Genomic DNA, 23303 nt, shown 5'->3' with positions numbered 1-23303 from the left:
CCGGGATCGAATCCCACGTCAGGCTCCCGGTGCATGGAGCCTGCTTCTCCCTCCTCCTGTGTCTCTGCCTCTCTCTCTCTCTCTCTGTGACTATCATAAAACAAATAAAAATTTAAAAAGTATCATTCTCTTGTGTTGTCAAATGGTCTTTATAAGTACAATTTTTCAAAGATAAATATTTTTTTATATGAATGAGTTATAGTCTATCCTTTTTTCCAGGTCAGTTATGTCAGACTTTGAAATCTTTAAATATTTATTTATACACGCACACAACACACACACACAGTTTTGAAATTGGACTTCCATGATTAATAATGAGATTGAACACCATTTCATATGTTTATTGGTTATTAGGGTTTTGTCATTTGTGACCTGCCTCTTCAGATCTTTTACCTTTTTGCTCTTACATTATCTCTTGTTGATTCATAGGAGTGTGGGTCCTTCATTGATAGTTTTCTACTGTTTAGATTGTTTTATCACTCTGTTAAGGTGGTTTTATGAATACAAATCCTAACTTTAACACAATTAAATTTACCCAATTTTTTTTCTTTATGGTTGGTACTTTTTGTATTTCAAGAAATCCTTTCCTGTCCCAAAGTTATACAGATATCCTTCTATATTTATGCTTAAAGCTATAACTTTTGCTTTTTGGGTTGCCTGGCTGCCCCAGTTGGTGGAGCATGTGACTTTCAACCTTGGGGTTGTGAGTTCAAGCCCCACATTGGGTGCAGAGATTACTTAAAAATAAAATCTTTTAAAAAGTTTTGCCTTTCCCATTTATATATTTAATCCCCCCCCCCTCAACTGGCTTTCATGTATGATGTAAAGTGGGGCCCAAGGTTTTTCCGTCTTATAAATTCCTCTCTAGCTTTCTCAGAGCCAAATATTAGTGCACTGTTCCCATTTCAGATGTATCCAAATCCATGTAAATCCAGTCTGTATGTGTGTGGGTATATTTATGAGCTCTATCATAGTATCACAGTCTCCATTTTTCTAGCTTCTCTCTCCTTTGAAGGTATTTTTGCTTTTCTTCCTCTCGCTGTTTTGTTTTTGTTTTTTGTTTTTTATTCACAAGAGACACAGAGGCAGAGACACAGGCAGAGGGAGAAGCAGGCTCCATGCAGGGAGCCTGACGTGGGACTCCATCCCAGGACCCCAGGATTACACCCTGGGCTGAAGACAGTGCTAAACCGCTGGGCCACCCAGGCTGCCCTCCTCTGGCTGTTTTTAAGACTTTTTCCCAGTTTTTTTTTTTTTTTTTTCCTGTAATTTTAGTATAACATGTCTAAGTGTGCCTTTTAAAAATTTTATCTGCTTGGGATTTGTAGAGTTTTTTGAATTTGTGGATAGGTGTTTTTTATTATATTAAAGAAATTGTCAGCCATTTTCAAAGATTGCCTCTTCCTTATTCTCTCCCTCTCTCTCTCTCCTTTCCCTTCTCAGGCTCTGATTAAACATAGATTAGAATTTATCATTACCCTTTTTTGTCTCTTAATCTTTTTTGTTTTTAGAGTTGATACTCTAGGTGTCTACTCTCAATTTTTAAAATGGTGTGTTTGGTACAGAGGCAAAGGAAATCAGGTTAAGAATCAATCACACCAAATGTATTCAGCTTAAGACCTTTCTCTCTGAGTTCTTTAGAAGATGGCTGAGTATTTCCAGTCCATTCTCCTGTGCCAAAATCCAGAGTATCTGGCTCTTCTCTCCCATCAGCCTCTAATTACACTTGCCATTTCTATAGTGAAGATTGTTGCCCAATATTAATTGGAATAATGCTAGTTATTATATAATATCTATAATACTATAGTACAAGATAAAAGGAATGAAATGAATTTTGTTCTCAGAAGCTAATAAATTTTTTTTAATTTTTCTACAAAATTAATCTCTACATCCAAAATAGGGCTTGACCCTATAAACCTGGAGATGAAGAGTAGCATGCTCTACTGTCTGAGCCAGCCCAGCACCCTCCCCCCACCTTTTTAAAACCTAATGTTTAATCAGGAAATATTTGAACCATTCATACTAAAATCAGAGAAAAGATAAGGATATACACCATCACCAATGTTATTTAAATTGTTGCATTGGTATTAACCAAAGCACTTAGACAAGAGAAAAAATTAGGTTAAAAATTAGAAAAGAGGATGTAAAATTATCACTTCACAGATGATATGAATATGTACCTAGAAAACCAAATCAGCCTATAACTTGCACTTTGAAATAAGCAGGACTTCATAGGAAGCAAGCAAAATAAATTTTTTATAATTTCTACTTTCAACTCTGGGCTAAATTTTTTTGTTGCCCTGGATAAAAACTTGTGTAATCCCTATAATTGTTTTGATCACTTTTTGGTATCCTTTTTTTTTTTTCCAGTGATAAGGTCAGTCTCAATTTACAAATTACAACCTCTAGTTGAGTGTAATAATATGTAAGATTCATTTGGAGTCTTTTCATTGGTGCCTGGGTGGCTCAGTCAGTTAAGTGTCTGCCTTTGGCTCAGGTCATGATCACATGGTCCTAGGCTGAACTCTGTATTGGGTCCCTGCTTGCAGGAGCCTGCTTCTCCCTCTCCCTGCTCATCCTCTCTCTGTTTCTCTTACTCTCTCTCTTTCAAATAAATAAATAAAATCTTAAAAAATAATAATAAAGCCTTTTCTTTGAGTTTAGATTTGCTGTAAGCTAGAAGCTTACAGTGTGAAAAGAGGGATACACTAAACTTTTCTTCAACCTAAGTTTCTTTTCTCCCATCCAGTAGGCTGTTTTTGACTCCTATGAGGTTGCAGTGGGTAGAAAAGAAGAGGTAAGGGAAAAGACTTATTTGACTGGTGCTACTGTTTTGGTCTTAGTCCCTCTTGCTTTTCTGGATTTTCAACACTGACTCATTTTCTTATAGGGTGCTTTGATAGGATTCTCAGAGAATTCCCTGCTGGAAACCTCTAATTGTATTTTCATGTGACATGGGGAACACATCTTAAAATGGCTACTTTTTTTTTTTTAAGATTTTATTTATTTATTTTAGAGAGAGAAGGAGAGGAACAAGCTGGCTTGATGCTGAACACAGAGTCTAATGTGGGGCTCGATCCCATGAGATCATGACCTGAGCTGAAATCAAGAGTCAGGTGATTAATTGACTGAGCCCCCAGGGGCCCTTGAATGGCTACTTATAATATCTGTCTTACACTTGGGGATTCTGTGATCTACTGCTTTGTTGGGAATCACACTGTCCCTCCTATGGTCCAAAAAGAGGACTGGATGCCAGTCTCTGTGCCCTCTAAACTCCAAGAAACAGCAAAAATTCTCCTAAACAGTCTCATTCTACTTTGGACCCTGGAGTCTAAGATGAAAGAGAAGTAACCTAATTTTTCCTATGGGATGGAAATGTGTGTCATCTTTCAACAACCAGTTTTGGGGCACCAATTGAGTCCTACAATTTAATGCAGTTCTGACATTAATTACCCAGAGTTAACACAGAGCCCCATAAGTTTAGGGACTTAGCCTTACAGACTACCCTATTTCAGACAAGTGTTAACAAGCCTTGGGTAGCCCAAAGGCAACTGCACTTCTGCCCAGCAAACCACAAATTGAGGCATTCCCACGATGCCCACTCAGGTACAGTAATTGATTAGAATGACTCCTAGAACTCCGTTAAGTACTATATTTATGATCACAGTTTTACTACAAAAAATACAATTCAGGAGCAGCCAAATGGTAGAGATGTATGGAGCAAGGTATGAGAGGGAGGACCATATCTGGAAAGGATCTTAAGGATTTTGCCTAACAAAATGGCAAGGTTTTTTCATAATGTTTATATTATGGAAAATTCTACTAGTAAAATTATAAAAGTTAAGGAATTTATGTTAATAGGGAATAATTCTTGTAACAGTCATAAGAGAACTGTAATTTTGAAGAAAGTTAAATTATGCTCTTGTCTAAGATGGTGATGTTTTACTTATTTTTTTAAGATTTGAGAGAGCATGAGCAAGAGGGACAGAGGGGGGAGGGGAGAGAGAGAGAGAGAGATTCTGAAGCAGACTCCATGCTAAACGTGGAGACTGATGTAGGGCTCTATCTCACAAGCCTGAGATCATGACCTGAGCCAAAACCAAGAGTTGGATGCTTAACTGATTGTGCCACCCTGGCATCCTGATAGTAATATTTTAAATTAATGTTCAGCCAATTTTGCATTTAAAAAATTCAAGAAATTTTAAAAGACTTAATGAAAAATGGCAGAGCTTTGTCCCAGCACCCAATCCCACTCCCCTCAAGTGGATACCCTCAAATTTTTTTCTGTTTCTCTTGGCAGGTTTCCTATATTTTCTCTCTCTCTTTTTTTTTTTTTTTTAAGATTTTATTTATTTATTCATGATAGTCACACACAGAGAGAGAGAGGCAGAGACATAAGCAGAGGGAGAAGCAGGCTCCATACAGGGAGCCCGATGTGGGATTCGATCCCGGGTCTCCAGGATCGCGCCCTGGGTCAAAGGCAGGCGCTAAACCGCTGCGCCACCCAGGGATCCCTCTCTCTCTTTTTTTAAAGATTTAATTTTTAAGTTAATCTCTGCACCCCACGTGGGGTTCAAATTCACAACTTCGAGATCAAGAGTAACTTGTTCTACCAACTGAGCCATCCAGGTGCCCTCTTCCTATATTTCTTTTTCTTTTAAATATTTTATTTATTTGAGAGAGAGAAAGAGAGAGCAGGAGTGGGGTTAGGGGCAGAGGGAAAGAAGAGGGAGAAGTAGATTCCCTCATGAGCAGGTAGCTTAGTGTGGGGCTCAGTCCCAGGACCCTGTGATCATGACCTCAGCTGAAAGGCAGATGCTTAACCAACTAAGCCACCCAGGTGGCCCCTTTTTTTCCAATATTTCGAATTCATATTGCTACATTGCTATTTTTTTTAAAATATGCTATTTATTTATTTATTTATTTGGGCAGGGAGGGTCAGAGGGAGAAAGAGAGAGAAAATCTTAAGCAAGCTCCACACATAGTGCAGAGCCTGACACCAGGCCTAATCTCACAACCCAGAGATCATGACCTGAACTGAAATCAAGAGATGCTTAACACCCAGGCGCCTCCATTGCTATTTTTTTAATAGACATTCCTGGAGACTTTCTTGAGGTAAATATGGTTTGATATTTACCATCCCATTCCTCACTTCATGTTCCTGTGAAAGAGTTATGTCACAAGTTTTCTTTAAACCATTGATATTCATCTAATTAGGATCTTGCAGATATTATTAATCTGAGCCAAGTAGTACACTAGATCCTAAGTTCTTTTCAGTACAATTTTTACAGTTTTCTGAGGGTAAACTGGTTTGTTTCCTCAGTTGCCTCATTCCATATATGTGTAGCTCTTTTCTTCCCCAAATCTACCAACACTGCTTCCAGTTGCCTATCTAAAATACTTCCCATGTGATCAAACTTATTATTAGGTCTTTATTTTTCCTTGTAGACCTCTTTCCCATAGTCCTTTGTCTTCCTGTTTCTAGACATTGCTCCCTAGTTCTGGTGCCAGATAATGTCCTGGAACTTGCATCTTGTAGTTTCTGAATATAGTATCTTTCTTTTTCTTAATACTTCCTACTTTTGATGGAGTCTGTAGCCCAGGAGCTTCTTTTAAAAGCAACTTGGATGGGATCCCTGGGTGGCGCAGCGGTTTGGCGCCTGCCTTTGGCCCAGGGCGCGATCCTGGAGACCCGGGATCGAATCCCACGTCGGGCTCCCGGTGCATGGAGCCTGCTTCTCCCTCTGCCTATGTCTCTGCCTCTCTCTCTCTCTCTCTCTCTCTCTGTGACTATCATAAATAAATAAATAAATAAATAAAAAAAATTAAAAATAAAAGCAACTTGGACAAATAAATAAATAAATAAATAAAAGCAACTTGGAGATATTTTTATCTTTCCCTGCAAATGTATCTTCACATTAGCTTGAGTTTTAATCTTGCTTGGTATATAATTCTCACACTAGCTTTGACTGGGTATAGAATTCTAGGCCAGGGGGATCCCTGGGTGGCTCAGCTGTTTAGTGCCTGCCTTGGCCCAGGGCGTGATCCTGGAGTCCCAGGATCGAGTCCCACGTCGGGCTCCCTGCGTGGAGCCTGCATCTCCCTCTGCCTATGTCTCTGCCTCTCTCTCTCTCTCTCTGTCTCTCATGAATAAATAAATAAAATCTTAAAAAAAAAAAAAAAAAAGAATTCTAGGCCAGAATTCATTTTCCTTTGTAATATTAAAGGAATATTTTTTTTTCTTACTTCAAGGAGTACTGTTGAAAAGTCCACTGTGATTTTAATTCCTGAAAATTTTTGTGTGATCCATGTTTTCTTCTTGGAAGCTTTTAGAAATTCTGTTTTTCCTTGACATTCTGAAATTTTACTCAAAAGTATATCATAAGAAGTTTTTTTAAAAGTACATCACATTGTTCCGTCTTTGGAGTCTTAAAGGGAAAATGTGGGAAGGGGGAAGGAATTCACATATATGCACACTTCAGTATAACCAGGCATTGACCATTGAGCTGTATGTTTGCTATTTCATAAAAAATGTTTACTTGCATATTCCTTGATAAATCCTTCTCTACACAGGAAATATTTCTTCTACTGACATAATAGAGTTCCCTTCAATTTGCTTAATAATCTCTGTTTCTTTCTATAAAGCTTTCTACCACCATCTCTACTAACGTCTTATTTATTTATTTTTTAAATCTCCTTCAACTGTAAAAGCATGTTTGTTGTTTCAGGGGTCAATGATGTTCAGGGATGTATCTGTAAACTTCTCTCAGGAGGAATGGGAATGCCTGGACTCTGGTCAGATGAATTTATACAAAGAAGTGATGTTGGAGAATTTCAGCAACCTGGTTTCAGTGGGTAAGGATAACTTTATCCCCCCAAATTCAGAGTCTGCCCTCGGAAATGTCTCCTTTCTCCATTGTTAATTATTTGTTTCAAGTAACCAGCTAAATTTCTGCTCCTTGTTCCTTAAGGAATGGTTTGAGTTGGAATGGAATGGAAGAGTTGGAAATAAGCAGCTCCAATGGGCTGAAGCTTCATCTTTCTCTGGTCCTTCCTATAGTGGCATCTTTTTCTTGATCACCAAGGGACTGGATCTGATTTCTGAGACACCCACAGCATAACAATGTCCCGTGTCTTTTCTTGTGATCAGGACTTTCCAATTCTAAGCCAGCTGTGATTTCCTTATTGGAACAAGGAAAAGAGCCCTGGATGGTTGAAAGAGAGCTGACAAGAGGCCTTTGTTCAGGTGAGTGAAATGATAGAGTAATGATATTGTCCCATTTTTTTAACTGGGTTGTCTTTTTATTTTTGAGTTATTATATATTCTAGATACAAGTCTCTTATCAGCTGTATGATTCACAACTATTTTCTCCCATTAAGTGAGTGTGTTTTCACTCTCTTGGTTTTGTCCTTTGAAGCACAAGTTTTTTATTTTTTTTATTTTTATTTATTTTTTAAAGATTTTATTTATTTATTCATGAGATACACAGAGAGAGGGAGAGAGAGGCAGAGACACAGGCAGAGGGAGAAGCAGGCTCCATGCCAGGAGCCTGACGTGGGACTCGATCCCGGGACTCCAGGATCACACCCTGGGCCAAAGGCAGGCGCTAAACTGCTGAGCCACCCAGAGATCCCCAAAGCACAAGTTTTTAATTCTGACGAAATCCAGTTTATCTATTTTTTCTTTGGTTGCATGTGCGTGTGAACTCCTCTTTAAGTTAAGAGCCTTCATAATTAAGTTTATTAATACGTTCTGGAAATAGGAAAATATTTCACACTTACCCTATTATCAGGTAAAAGTTTTATGTCAATTATATCCAAAAAAAGTAATATAAAACAACAAAAGAAGCTTTTTTCAATTGTAGACACAACTTTAGTTTTACAGTTTAGCCATAAAGTAGGATAAACAACTAAAGAACTCACCAATGCAGAGCTCCAAAATTTTTTTTTTCCTTTCTGGGAGGCACAAGATATTTTAAACAGACTCACAGGGAAGATAATAATCCAGATTCTCTGTTTTCACTTAACAAAGAATGAAGGGAGGGATCCCTGGGTGGCGCAGCGGTTTGGCGCCTGCCTTTGGCCCAGGGCGCGATCCTGGAGACCCCGGATCGAATCCCACGTCAGGCTCCCGGTGCATGGAGCCTGCTTCTCCCTCTGCCTATGTCTCTGCCTCTCTCTCTCTCTCTATGTGACTATCATAAATAAATAAAATTAAAAAAAAATTAAAAAAAAAAAAAAAAAAAAAAACAAAGAATGAAGGGATCCCTGGAAACAGATTTCCATTATCCCTATAGAAATAGCCATAAAATCAGATTTCTAATCACTGTAACTTACCAACCTTGCACAAACCAGAACCCAAACTAGACTTGGCCTAACAATAAAACCCAAGCAAGACACATTGAGAAGGGTGTAGTGGACAGAAAGTGAATGAAAGTAGAGTTTTATTGCTGCTTGGGATTTACTGAGGCAGCCAAGAAGAGAAGACTGCTAGGACTTAAATAGCCTGTGAGGTACACTTCTCAAGTCACACACTTTACTGCCTCCTGTAGATAAGTCATTTGGACATCTTGGTGGGATCTTCAAAATAATCAGAGTATAAAACTTCTCAAAAGTTAAATATAACTTTTCTAAGTGTATGATAAGCATATTTGAAAGATTTATTTAGCTCATTAATGAGAGAATCAGAAGAATGGTAAAGCTAGTTCAAGTTATCTGGAAGAGACTGAGTTCATACTGTCCCAGAGAGAAAGAATGCAGGAATCACATCACTAACTTGGATACAAAAACTAGTTATTGACTTACAGGATAATAAATTTGTAACCTTAAGGCTGTCTTTTCACCAGACAAATCATTTGCAACCTGTTGTTCTCCACAGCAAGTTTTTGTTCTTTATTCAGTTACTTTCTAGATTTTTCCAGTAGATTGTGTTGCTGTTGTGAGCATCTACAATTTTCTTTTTTTTCTTGTTTTTTTTTTTTTTAATTTTTTTTTTTATTTATTTATTTATGATAGTCACAGAGAGAGAGAGAGAGGCAGAGACACAGGCAGAGGGAGAAGCAGGCTCCATGCACCGGGAGCCCGATGTGGGATTCGATCCCGGGTCTCCAGGATCGCGCCCTGGGCCAAAGGCAGGCGCCAAACCGCTGCACCACCCAGGGATCCCTTTTTTTTTTTTTTTTTTAATGATGGGCACACAGTGAGAGAGAGAGAGAGGCAGAGACACAGGCAGAGATACAGGCAGAGGGAGAAGCAGGCTCCATGCACCGGGAGCCCGACGTGGGATTCGATCCCGGGTCTCCAGGATCGCGCCCTGGGCCAAAGGCAGGCGCTAAACCGCTGCGCCACCCAGGGATCCCCATCTACAATTTTCTAATTGGTATTATTGGTGCAGAGAAATATTATTAGCTTTTTTTTAACATGTGAAAAGTTTAATTTTATTAGTTATTAAGGAAATGCAAATTAAAACTGCAGTGGGATATCATTATCTCACTTGCAACATGGGCAAAAATTTAAGACTAACATTAGTAAGGATAGATGAGCATGTGGAGCAGCACCTTCAAGCTGCTGGTGGGATGTAAATTCTTACAACTGCCTTTTAAATTTTTTCTTTTTAAATTTAATTGTCAGGGGCACCTGGGTGGCTCAGTTGGTTGAGTTTCTGCCTTTGGCTCAGGTTGTGATCTCAGGGTCCTGGGATCAAGCCCCATGTCCAGCTCCCTGCTCTGTGAGGAGTCTGCTACTCCCTCTCCCTAAGCCCCTCCCCGCTGCTGTGCATGCTCTCTCACAGATAAATAAAATCTTTAAAAAATAAATGTAATTGTGATAAGATCATTTAACATGAGATCTACTCTCAACAAATTTTTAAGTGTATGATACAGTATTGCTAACTTAAGGCATACTATTATATAGCAGCTCTCTAGCAGTTATTTGCCTTACATAATTAAAACTTTATACTTGCTGATTATCAACTGCTCATTTTCCTATAACCCCAGTCCTTGGTAACCAACCACTCTTAGTAACTACTTTTTCACTTCTATGAGTTTTGCTCTTTTTAGATGTATTTGTCCTATAACTGTATTTGTCCTATAACTGGCAGGTTTCATGTAGCATAGTGTTCAAAGATTTCCTTCTTTTTAGGACTAAATATTCCATTGTATGTATACAGCATATTTTCTTCATCCACTCATTCATCTATGGATTTCAGTTGTTTACACATCTTGACTATTAAACACATGAGCACTAGTATCTCCTCAGGATCCTGATTTCAATTCTTTTGGATAAATCCCCAGAAGTGGAATTGATGGATCATATGATAGTTCTATTTTTAATTTTTTGAGGAACCTCCATGTTGTTTTCCAGAGTGGCTGCACCATTTTGCATTTCCCCCAGTAGTGTACACGAGTTCCAATTTCTTAGCATCCTCACCAGCATTTATTACTTGTTTTCTTTTTATGATAGCCTTCCTAAAAGTAGTAAGCGATGTTTCTTCATGACTTTGATTTATGTTTCTGTAACGATTAGAGATTGAGCATCTTTCATATACTTCTTGGCCATTTGTACGTTTGCTTTAGAGAAATGTCTACTCACATTCTTAATTCATTTTTTAGTCAAGTTATTAGTTCTTTTGGTTAGATATTTTAGAAATTAACCACTATTGGGATCCCTGGGTGGCGCAGCGGTTTGGCGCCTGCCTTTGGCCCATGGTGTGATCCTGGAGACCCGGGATCGAATCCCACATCGGGCTCCCGGTGCATGGAGCCTGCTTCTCCCTCTGCCTATGTCTCTGCCCCTCTCTCTCTCTCTCTCTCTCTCTGTGTGTGTAACTATCATAAATAAATAAAAATTTTTTAAAAATTAAAAAAAAAAAGAAGAAATTAACCACTATCAAGTACATGTTTGGCAAATATTTTCTCCCATTCCATAGGTTTGCCTTTTCACTGTTTTGATTGTTTCCTTTGCTGTGCATAAGCTTTTAAGTGTGATGTAATCCTGTATGTCTATTTTTACTTTTATTGCTGTGCTTTTGGTATCATATCCTGAAATCATCACTAAGGCCAGTGTCACGAAACTTTTCCCCCTAAGTGTTCTTCTAGAAGTTTTACAGTGTCAGGTCTTATGTTTGCATCTGCTCTAATCTTTATTATTTCCTTCTATATGCCAACTTTGCGTTTAGTTTGTTTCTTGAGGTATGAGGTCATATATTTGTGATTTTTCTTCTTTCTTAACATATGAACTATAAACTTCCCTCTTTGTCCTACTTTTTCTTCATCTGAAATATGTTTTTGTTTGTCTCAAGATATTTTTTAGAGACACCTGGGTGGCTCAGTCAGTTAAGCATCTGCCTTCGGCTCAGGTCATGATCCGAGGGTCCTGGGATCAAGACTCATGTTGGGCTCCCTCCTCAGCAGGGAGCCTGTCTGCTTCTCCCTCTGCCTGCTGCTCCCCTCTTGTGCTGTCTGCCAAATGAATAAATAAAATCTTTTTTTAAAAAGATATTTTCTAATTTATTTTTTTTGACCAATTGCTTGTTCAAAAGTGTATTGTTGGGCAGCCAGGATGGCTCAGCAGTTAAGCTCTGCCTTCGGCCCGGGCAGTGATCCTGGAGACCTGGGATCAAGTCCTGCGTCGGGCTCCCTGCATGGAGCCTGCTTCTCCCTCTGCCTGTATCGCTGCCTCTCTCTCCCTCTTTCTCTTTCTCTATCATGAATAAATAAATAAAATCTTTTTTTTAATGTATTGTTTAATTTCTACATATCTGAATTTTCCAGTTTTCATTCTGCTATTGATTTGTAGTTTCATTTACTGTTGTCAGAAAAGATACTTGGTATGATTTCAGTCTTCTTAAATTTCTTCAAGACTTGTTTTGTGACCTAGCATATGATCTACCCTGGAGAATGTTCCATGTGCATTTGATAAGAATAGATCCTGCTACTATTGATTGAAATGTTCTATATAGATCTGTTAGGTCCATTTAATCTATAATAGTATTCAAGTCACTGTTTATTTTCTGTTTGGTTGTTTCATGTATCATTGCAAGTAGGCCATTGAAGTGTCCAGTTATTTTTGTCTATGTCTTGCTTTAGTTTTGCCAGTGTTTGCTTTATATATGTAAGTGCTCTGATATTGAGTGCAAATATATTTATAATTGCTGTATCTTCCTGGTGAGTTGACCCTTTTATCAGTAAATAATGTCCTTCTTTGTCTCTTGTGATGTTTTTTACTTAAAGCCTGTTTTGTCAGATATAAGTATAGCCACCCCAGCTGTCGTTAGGTTACCATCTACATGGAATATCTTGTTCCATCTCTTCACTTTCAGCCGATGTATGTGTCCTTAAGTCTCAAGTGAGTCTTTTGAGGACAGCATATAGTTGGATCTTGTTGTTTTATCTGTTTAGCTACTATGTCTTTTGATTGGAAGGTTTAGTCCACTTATATTTAAAGTTACTATTAATAGGGAAGGATTTACTGTTGCCAGTTTGTCCATTTTCTGTTCTTAATAGTTCGTTTGTCCCTCTTACTCTTTGCTTGCTGTCTTTTTGTTTCTTTCTTTCTTTTTTTTGTGTGTGTGTATTGATATGCTTTGAGTCCTTTCCATTTCTTTTTCTAACCTCTACAAGTATTTTCTTTGTAGTTATCCTGGGGCTTTCATAAAATATCTTGTAACAATATGTTTTAAGCTAAGAACTTTTTTTTTTAAGATTTTATTTATTCATGAGAGATACAGAGAGTCAGAGATACAGGCAGAGGGAGAAGCAGGCTCCCTTAGGGAGCCCAATGCGGGACTCGATCGTATGATCCCAGGATCATGACCTGAGCCAAAGGCAGATGCTCAACCGCTGAGCCACCCAGGCATCCCTAAGCTAAGAACTTAATTTCAATCACATGCAAAAATACTTGCTCTCCTGTATGTAGTGTTATCGATGTGTCAAGTTACATCTATTCATGGTATGTCTGTTAACATACTTTTATTTCTAGTTATTTATAATACTTTTGGCTTTTTATTTTTATACTAGAATTAAAAGTAATTTACCCTCTAGTGTTACAGTATTACAGTAGTCTGTGTTTGTCTATATATTTTCCTTTACAAACAGGACTTTATACTATCTTATTCTTTTGTGTTGCTGTTTACTATCATTTCATTTTAGGTTGGAAAACTTTCTTTACCATTTCTTGTAAGGCAAGTCTAGTGGTGATGAACTCCCTCAGGTTTTGTTTGGGAAAAGTCTTCTCTCTCCTTCGTTCATAAAGGACTGGTTTTCTGGGTATAATGTTCTTGAGTGACAAGTTTTTTCTTTCACCACTTTGAATATATCATCCTGCTTTCTTCCAGCCTTCAAAGTTTTGCTAAATAATCTGTTCATAGTCCTGTGGGGGTTCCCTTTCATGTGACAATTCGTTGTCTCTTGATGCTTTCAAAATTCTCTTTGCCTTTGAAGTTTTTATTTTTTAAGTAATCTCTACACCCAAAATGGGGCTTGAAGTCACAACCCTGAGATCAAGAAGTTGCACAATCTTCCAACTGAGCCAGACAGGCACCCCTCTTTGCCTTTGACTATTGACAAAGATATTATGATGATGTCTGTGTGTGACATACGTCTCAGTGTGGATTTCTTTGTGTACATCTTTTTGGAATACTTTGGTTACCTGAGTCTGGATGTCCCATTTCCTTCCTCAGATTGGGGAAGTTTTCATCCATTACTAATTTGAGTAAGTTTTCTTATTCTTTCTTCTGCCTCTAATTCCCATAACGTGTATATTGGACCATTCCTTGGTGCTCGTAAGAACCTTAAGCTTTCTTCACTCTTTTTTATTCTCTGTTCTTTTTGTTCCTCTGATTAGAGAGTTTCACAAGACCTGTCAAAGTTCACTGATTCTTCTGCTTGCTCTAGACTATTGAATGTTGGATCCATCTATTGAAATATTCATTCAGTTATTACGTTCTTCAGCTCCCAAGATTTCTGTTTGTTGTTTTTCAAGTTTTCTGTCTCATGGCTGGAATTCTCCCTTTTCTCATTCATTGTTCTCCTGAGCTCATTGAGTATTTTTATGGTGGTTATTTAAAATTCTTTGTCAGGTAATTCCTCTGCCTAATTTTCATTAGGGTAATTTTCTGGAGGTTTATTTTGTTTCTTTGTTTGGATTATGTTTCCGTTTCTTCATTTTCTTTCCTAATTCTTTGTGTTGGTATCTACATGTTTAAAAAAAATGCCACTAGTCCCATTCATTATGGATTAGCCTCATAGAAGAGAAGACCTTCAGCAGTCAGACCTTCTGGGAGCCTCAAATGTTCATGCTCATCCAAACCACTGTCTTAATAGTGACTTCCAGGTGTTTAGAGTATGCCAAGTCCCATCAATGCTCTGAAACAAGCACCAATTTCTCATGGGCTCCTGAAGAAATTAGAACATTGGATGTGTGATCCAGTTTCTTTCCCTTTCCAGAGAGAATGTGGGAACTGGAGTGTTTTGTCTGCCAGCTCTGCTCTAGAATTGGGGAAAGGGCTCTGGCAAGTGTTTGCATGCTAGTCTGAATCACCTTCTTTGTTCTCAGTGGCTCCCAGGTGTCTAGAATATGTCAGGTCCCTCCAGGGCTGTAAGATAGAAGCCAGTTCCTCAAGTAATCTCCGGAAAATTTGAAACATTTGATGCACTCTTTCCCCACCTAGAAAGAAACTGGGAGCTGGAGTTTTTCTTCCATTTACTGTGTGTTAAACTAGGGGACAAGATCTGGTGCCTTCATGCTAGTTCAAATTACCCCCTTCATTTTCTGTAGTCCCCGGGGGCCCACTGTATGCCAGGTCCTATCCACAGTCTGAGATAGGTGAGACAGAAACCAGTCCTTTGGGTAGCTCCCAGAGAAGTTAGAAAAGTGGATGCATGGTCCAACTCTTTTCATCCTCAAGGAGATGGTGGGAATTGGTGTTTTCCACCCATTCATTCTGCCCTAGGCCAGGAGGAGTAGTTATGGTGAGTTTGTTTGCTAGTTCAAACTACCTTCTTTGTTCTTGGTGGCCTTTGGATATCTTGAATCTACTGGGTCCCATCAGCACTCTGAGACTGATGAGACAGAAGCCAATCCTTTAGGCAAACCCCAGAAAAGTTGGAATGTTTGACACACAGTCCGCCTCTTTCCTTCTCCAGGGAGAAGCTGGGAGCTGAAGTTTTCCTCCCACTCACTCTGCATTGAGCAGGGAAAGGAGCTGTGGTGAGTGCGTGCATGCTAGTTTAAACCAGTGCTTTTGTTCTCTGTAGTCCCCAGGAGCCTAGGGTATGCAGGTCTAATCAAGGCTCCACGACAGTCAGAAAAGTTGAGATATTGGATGGGCGTTCCAACTTTTCTGTATTCAAGAAGCTGGAAGTTTCCTCCCAGTTATATGTCCCTATGCCAGGAATAGGGATCATGGTGAGAGGGTGTCTTCAGGTTTCCTACTAGTGTCGATATGGCTGGCTTCACACTTGCATAGCATGCAGGATTCTCTTAATTGGTTTCTAGATTTCTCTCAAAGGGAATTGATCATGTATTGCTGTTAAGTTGGTGTTTTTGTGGGGGTCAGGAGAATCTAGCACTTATTATTCCACCATCTTTCTGATGTTACTCAAAATACTATTAATTAATTTTTATAAGTTGATCTTTAACGTCCAAACTTTACTGAAGTTAATTTTTTATTCTTTTGGTTTTTCTAGTTAGATCATCATATTATCTGCATATTATTAGATTTATCTCTTATAATCCTCACGCTTGTTTTTTCTTTGCTTATAATGGTTGCCAGGGTTGTCTTATTTAGTAATATTGGTAATAGGCATCCATTTCTTTTTCCTCATCTTCTAGGGAGCATATCTAAAGTTATTCACTTAGCTGCAGTTTTTGCCATAGTTCTGATAACTTTTACCAAGTTACAGCTATTACTTTGCAGTGCTAATTTGCTCAGATTTATCATAAATAGGTGTTGGCCACATCCTACAGGTTTTCTGTATCTGTCAAGATGATCATGGTAGTTTGTATTCTTATTTCAATAACAGTTGTACCCTCTGATGTGTAGCCATTTTGGCCTGTGAGTTCATGTTCCCAAGAGGATATCAATCACCTTGTCTAGCAGTATGCCAGGGGATAGACCCAGGTCTGTGTCCTTCCAGGTAGATTTAAGTAATGGGGGATGAACTTAGAATGACGAGCCCTAAGACCTAATGATTCACTGCTAATAACTTGTATTTGCTACTTCTCTACCAAGTAATTCTTCTCATGTTTTGATCTTTCAACATTTACAAAGCAGCAGCATCTACAGGAAGAGTATGCCTTCCCTTTTTGTAATTCACCAACTCTAGGGGTTTTAATAGTTGAGAAGGTAAAGGAACAGATTCCTGAGAGCAGATAGTCAGCCATTCTTCTGTCCAGCAGGACTTTTTCTTTACCACTAGATTATTCTACTTACTCAGCTGCTTGAGCAGCGGCCACCAATTTCTGTGGTAAAGGCACAGGCCACTGGTCCTAGGGCGTTTCGGGGAAAGGACAAATCAGAGTTTAGAAACTTTTCTACTGGGCTAGCCTCTCCTTGCCTCCTGTTACCATCTCTTCAGGCAAGTAGACTCCACCCTCAAATACACACAGGTTTGCACCAGTCTTCAATCTCCCTAGGACATTTTGCAATTTGCATCAGTTCCACACAAAACCAAATTCTCTATAATTTCTCCAGGGTCAATTGAGAAAGGAAGCCAGAATTTTGTGCACATTCCGAGTTTAGACAGGAACTTTTGGGGTTTTAAAAAATATTTTTTCATTATTATATTTTCAGTTTCTAAAAACTTTGTGTTTTCTTAGTCTTTCTTTATTTAGAATCTTATGCCTGTTTAATCCTGTTATTTCTCTGAGGTTATTATATGTTTTGACATTTTCTTCTGTTGCTTGCATTGTTTCCTCACAGATACTTTTTTGTCTTTTGGGCTCTTCTTCACATTAAAAAACATTTCTCATATGTCTGATAAACAATGGCTTACTGCTCATTTTTAAGTATGAGATACTAAAAAGGTGACTGGAACTTCTGTGTTTAGGAATTGGGTCTTGTTTACTTTAGGATGATCTGGTTGGGTTAATATACTAAGGACAGCCTACTTTTGGTAATTGGTCTTTTCTCTTATGCATAATTTTTTTCCTGTGAGAAGAGACCTTTATTTTGCTAGTTGAGGAAGTTAAGAGCCTATTATCAGTGTTCTGGGCATTAAATTAGGATAAAATCAACAGGGTTATTTCAGTATCGTGGCTTGCACAAATTCTCTAACAATAAATGGATGTCTTATGCTTTAACTGAATTCTGACATTACCTGGAGTTAACATCGTATCTGCAAGTTAAAGGGCAAGGTGCCCACCAGTTCAGGCACCATTTGCAACTGGAATCCCCAGGCTATCTGTACTTCTGTCTGACTAAATTTAAGAGTTTCACATACCCTCTCAGGTTTGATAATTCCTTAGAACAACTCAAAAAAAACTCCTGAAAAGCACTGGGCAAGGTCTAGGAGGTACCAAACATAGGAAATTCTACACCCATAAAGTCAAGGTATGTCATCCTCCAGGTACATCCTATAGTTACCAACCAGGAAGCTTCCCTCCAATCCTTGCCCTGAGTTTTTTATTGAGGTTTGATTGTGTAGTCATGAGTGCCTAGATTCTCCCTCTTGAAGCTAAGTGCCCACTGTGAATCACCGCATTAGGAAAACTCAGGTCTGATCAAAAGGAGCTTGTGAATAACAAAAGACTTTCCAGTCAGGAAATCCCAATGGTTTGTGAAGCTCTGTGCCAGGAATAAAGACCAGAATCATTCTTTATCACAAGTAAATATATTTTCTGTTAATCTTTTGTTCAGTACCCATACCCACAGCTATGCTTAATGCTCCTGAGTTCAGATTCCCTCTGGTTCCATTTTTCTATATTTCTAGTTTTCTGTGAGAATAGGAAAATGTAAACCCATATAGGGGAAAGGATCCTAGCGGTTTCAATACTAATGCAATCTTTGAATTCATTCTTCAGCTTTCAGCATTCTCTGTATACCCCACATTAAAAATGCCTGATGCCTCTAATTCTTGTGCATTTATGGGGATCTGCACTATCAATTAGTGCTGTGGAATTCATCTACTGTAGGCTCAGTTTGCTTTTCTCTCGTCTGCAGACTCACTCATCACTCACTCATTCATTGGCTTTCTAGCTTCCAGATTTTATTGCTACTGTCTCTTCTCCAGTATTCATTGTCATAGGGAAGTTTTTCTTTCCTCTTGTTAAGCTTCTATTATAATTTTCTTGTGGATTCATGAATAAGCAATGGAAAACTCATGTTCAGTCTGTGATTTCTAACAGAAGTTGTCCCCCTTTTTATTTTTTTTATTTTTATTTTTATTTTTATTTATTTATGATAGTCACACAGAGAGAGAGAGAGAGGCAGAGACACAGGCAGAGGGAGAAGCAGGCAGGCTCCATGCACCGGGAGCCCGATGTGGGATTTGATCCCGGGTCTCCAGGATCGCGCCCTTGGCCAAAGGCAGGCGCCAAACCGCTGCACCACCCAGGGATCCCTGTCCCCCTTTTTATTAAAAGTACAATAGACACTCATTACTCAGAGATTCCATATGTATGAATTTACCTACTTGCTAAAATTTATAAACTCAGAATCAGTATTTGCAGTGCTTTCATGGCAGATACGCAGAATGGCAAAAAAAAAAAAAAGTGGACATGGAGTACCTCTCTTCTTCTCACAGTATATTTCATTCTTACTCTCTTCTTCCTCATATTCAAGCTATCTCTTTCCTTTTTCACTGGTATGAGCAAGATGCCATTCCTTTCTCTTCCAAAATCAACATCAGAGAATTCCAAGGCAAACTATTTTCATTGAATCCCCAATATATCAGGCTTTATCCATAGAAGTACCTGCCTACCATTCTTGTCAGTTTCATTCAGGACTTTAGATTAGGGTATCTCCCAATGTGAATTTACCAGCAACAAACACTTTGGAGTTTCTGACTGTGATCTTCCATTTATACATTTTAATACATTTATTCCTCAATAGTCTTTTTTTATGTAGGTCAGAGAATTATCCACAAATTATAAAAAATACAGTGTGAGGCTGTGTGTGAGGTGTATGCTTATAAGCATGTGTATATGATTAGAATCACTGTAAAGTATGGAGGGTATCCCCAAACAGGGTGTATTTATGGAAGTTTCAGGTAATTCTGATTTCACATTGGAATTTCAGGATGGAGGTCTTTATTTCCCTAATCACTCTTGAATTTCCTCTCTTGGCTCTCCTCAGTATCCATGCTTCTGTTATCAGTTTTGAAAATTGCTTAGCCATATTTGAGAACTGTTTATGCATTTACTTTCCCAGATGTTATTTTCACCTTAATTCTTTTTTCTGTTTAGAAGTTTTAATCTCTCCCAAGATAGGAAAAATGAACACATGCCTTTTTTTTTTCCCCCCCCAGATCTGGAATCTATGTGTGAGACCAAGATATTATCTCTAAAGAAGAGACATTTTAGTCAAGTAATATTTGCTCACGAAGACATGCCCACTTTTATTCAGCCCACATTTCTTACTTCACATCAAAAAACTCTTAATGAAGAGAAACCCTGTGAATGTAAGATATGTGGAAAGGCCTTTAATCAGAACTCACAATTTATTCAACATCAGAGAACTCATTCTGCTGGAAAAAACTATGAATGTAAGGAGTGTGGGAAGTCCTTTAGTCGTGGCTCACTTGTTATTCGACATCAGAGGATTCACACTGGTGAAAAACCCTATGAATGTAAGGAATGCGGCAAGGCTTTTAGTTGTAGTTCATATTTTTCTCAACATCAGAGGATTCACACTGGTGAGAAGCCCTATGAATGTAAGGAATGTGGAAAAGCCTTTAATTATTGCTCAAACCTCAATGATCATCAGAGAATTCACACTGGTGAGAAACCTTATGAATGTAAAGTATGTGGAAAAGCCTTTACTAAGAGTTCACAACTTTTTCCACATCTGAGAATTCATACTGGTGAGAAACCTTATGAATGTAAGGAATGTGGGAAAGCCTTTACTCAACACTCAAGGCTTATTCAGCATCAGAGAATGCATACTGGTGAGAAACCTTATGAATGTAAAGAATGTGGGAAGGCCTTTAGTAGTGCCTCAACACTTACTAATCATCACAGAATTCATGCAGGCAAGAAACTCTATGAATGTAAGGAATGTGGAAAGGCCTTTATTCAGAGCTCAGAACTTATTCAACATCAGAGAATCCATACAGATGAAAAACCTTATGAATGTAATGAATGTGGGAGGGCTTTTAATAAAGGCTCAAACCTTACTAGACATCAAAGAATTCACACTGGTGAGAAACCCTATGACTGTAAAGAATGTGGAAAGGCCTTTGGTAGTCGCTCTGACCTTATTCGCCATGAAGGAATTCATACTGGGTGAAAGATAAACCCTGTTGATAGTCTTTTAATAATATCTTTAAAACAGGTAATGAAAAAATAATAAATATAGTTGTTTTTTAGGCTACTATAACAAAGTACCAAGTACCACAAAATTGGGTGTCTTAAAACAATAGAAATCTATTATCTCATAGTTTTGGAGCTTTGAAATCCCAAATTAAAGTTGTTGGTAAGGTTGGTTCCTTCTGAGGACTCTGAGGATGAATCTGATCCATGTCTTTCTCCTGGCTTCTGATAACATCAGTCTTTGACATTCCTTGCTTGTAAATCCATCACTCCAATCTCTGCCTGCATTTTTACATTGTATTCTGTGTATATCTGTCCCTGTCTTGTATAAGAGGAGACTCTTATTTAGGACATCAATTATATTGGATTAGGGCTCACACTGATGACCTTATCTTAACTTGATTACATCTGCAAAGACCTTATTTCCACATAGGATCACATTCACAGATGCCAGAGGTTAAGGCTTGAACATATTAACCCATAACACTGTTAACATTGTTTTTCTAACATATTTGTAATTTTCTTTTATACATAACTTGTTAAATGTCCCTTACCTCCAAAAAAGATTCTGTCCCAGACTATTTCTTAAATAATTTTTTCCTCCTTATTGTATTACATTACTTCTTGGTTATATATTTGAGTTTATATTAGCTTTATTTTAGGGCTGTCTTTTCTATTGTTCTAACCCATAGATCTGTTTTTATAGTACCAGTATTGTATAGTAAGTTACATTACATAGGCTATCTTTCAATTCCTGGCAGAATTATAACTTTGTTTTTAAAGGCAGTGCTACTCTTTTTTTTTTTCCTTTTGTAAAACTATTGTTTTCATTTTGTCAAAACAAAAAACAAACCACATACACACACACAAAGAAGAAAGATTATTTGTAAGCCTACCAAAAAAAAAAAAATTACTACTTTCAAATTATTACAACATATCCTTCCAGACTTTATTTAGTGTAATCATGATGTGCATGCTGTACCATAACCTGCTTCTATCCTGCAGCTATTTCAGTAAGTATAGATGTCTGTCATTCTTCTTAATGGTATAATTTTTCTATGGTAGATTATCATTTTGCTGTATATTACTGAAAAACTTTATGATACTGAAAATTTGCAGTTATAAAAGTTGCCTTCTAAACACAAATGTAGTGCTTTTGTTTGTTTTTCTTTAAAAACATTACATTTCAATGTCAAATAACTGGTGAAAAAAAAAAACCGTGATATTTTCTCCTTGAAAAATACTGCCAGTAGTTTCCTTGTTGTAGTCACTCTTAGCAGTTTGTTCTTTATCCTTCCAGACCTTTTTTAAAAATTACTTTTGCTTACAGATTTGTGCACACACAACCAAATACATAAATATTTGCAACACTTGTAGAAAAGTTAGTACTGCTTTATAATTTTGTGTACGACTGTACATACACTAATGTGTTGGATTGTTGTGAGGATTAAATGAGTTAAATGTAAAGTGAGGGGTACTGGAGTGGCTCAATTGGTTAATAAGCCTCTGACTCTTTATTTCGGCTCAGGTCATGATCTCAGGGTCATGAGATCAAGCTTGGTGTCAAGCTCCATGGTGGGCGAGAAGCCTGCTTGGATTTCTCTCTTCCTCTGTGCTATCTCCCTCGTTTAAGCTCACTCTCTCAAAAGAAAAATAAAATGTTTGGTATTTTTACTAAGAGTATCTAGCAGATGTTATTTAATATGAGTATCAAGATCTTCACCATTATTGTTTGTACAAAGGACTTTAACCATGTTATATATCTTAATTGACTCCAAATAATTCATAATGAGAAAGACCAGTGGGTATAATGTTTGTAGAAAAGCTGCTCACCAGCATTTATTACTTGTTCAGCATGAAGTTTAAAAAGGAAAAAGAAATCGTAAGATATAAAAGTCAAGAAAGAAAAAGAATAAGTCTACGTTTACACCTATATTTCATACTGTGCAACAATATCCTTCCAGATAGCATGAATCAGAAGGAAATCAGTCCCTGAATTATATTTAAATGAATGAAAATGAGCACATTATGTAGAAAAACCTGAGAGCAGCTAAATAGGTATTCAGATAAAGTATAGCTGATTTTTTTCAAGTTTTTATTTAAATTACAGTTAACGTACAGTGTAATATTAGTTTCAGGTGTAGAATTTAGTGATTCATCACTTATATACAATACTCAGTGCTCATTACAACAAGTAATACCCTTAATACCCATCACCCATTTAATCCATGCCTCCCCCCCCCCCCCAAAAAAACCTCCAGTAACTCTTAGTTTTTTATAGTTAAGAGTCTATTTCTGGTTTTAGGTATGCTGATAGTCAAACTCCAAGAGAATATTAATAAATGACCTAAATGGGGCATCCCCAGTGGTGCAGCAGTTTAGTGCCGCCTGCAGCCTGGGTTGTGATCCTGGAGACCCGGGATCGAGTCCCACGTCGGGCTTCCTGCATGGAGCCTGCTTCTCCCTCTGCCTGTGTCTCTGCCTCTCTCTCTCTGTCTCTCTCTCTGAATAAATAAATAAACAAATCTTTTTAAAAAATGAACTAAATGTACAAGATAAAAAGGAGAATAACAACAAACCACTTCAAATATAGAGAAAGTATTAGTAAAAATAAAAATAGCTCAAGAAAAAATTATTTCTTTGATAAAAAATATATCAATACAAATGTTGGTAAATTTGATGGGGAAAAATGGATGAATACATGAGAAATGGGCATGATTAAGAGATTACTAATATGTGGAAATCTAGACAAAGTATGCAATATTTGTGGAAAAAATGTAATTTGGGAGCACCTGGGTGGCTCAGTGGTTGAGTGTCTGCTTTCTGCTCAGGTC

General features: G+C 37.8%; 1 protein-coding gene across 5 annotated transcripts in view; it reads left to right on the top strand.

Moving 5' to 3' along the window:
* Positions 1–21615, top strand: part of ZNF829 (zinc finger protein 829) — a 76596-nt gene extending 54981 nt beyond the window's left edge. For 3 of the 5 annotated variants that reach the window (XM_072769676.1, XM_072769622.1, XM_072769750.1), the window contains exons 3-5: positions 6729–6855; positions 7151–7246; positions 19467–21615. In XM_072769676.1, the coding sequence (XP_072625777.1) occupies positions 6729–6855; positions 7151–7246; positions 19467–20446 (1203 nt within the window). In that variant the 3' untranslated portion in view covers positions 20447–21615. Of the gene's footprint in view, positions 1–3016; positions 3117–6728; positions 6856–6971; positions 7247–19466 lie in introns of all 5 variants that reach the window. The other 2 variants (XM_072769834.1, XM_072769911.1) reach the window with 2 other exon arrangements.
* The last annotated feature ends 1688 nt before the right edge of the window (positions 21616–23303 follow it).

This window comes from Canis lupus, chromosome 1 (assembly GCF_048164855.1).
Source record: "Canis lupus baileyi chromosome 1, mCanLup2.hap1, whole genome shotgun sequence".
NCBI lineage: Eukaryota > Metazoa > Chordata > Mammalia > Carnivora > Canidae > Canis > Canis lupus.
Note: the sequence above shows the minus strand (reverse complement) of the source record. Positions and strands in the feature narration are given on the sequence as shown.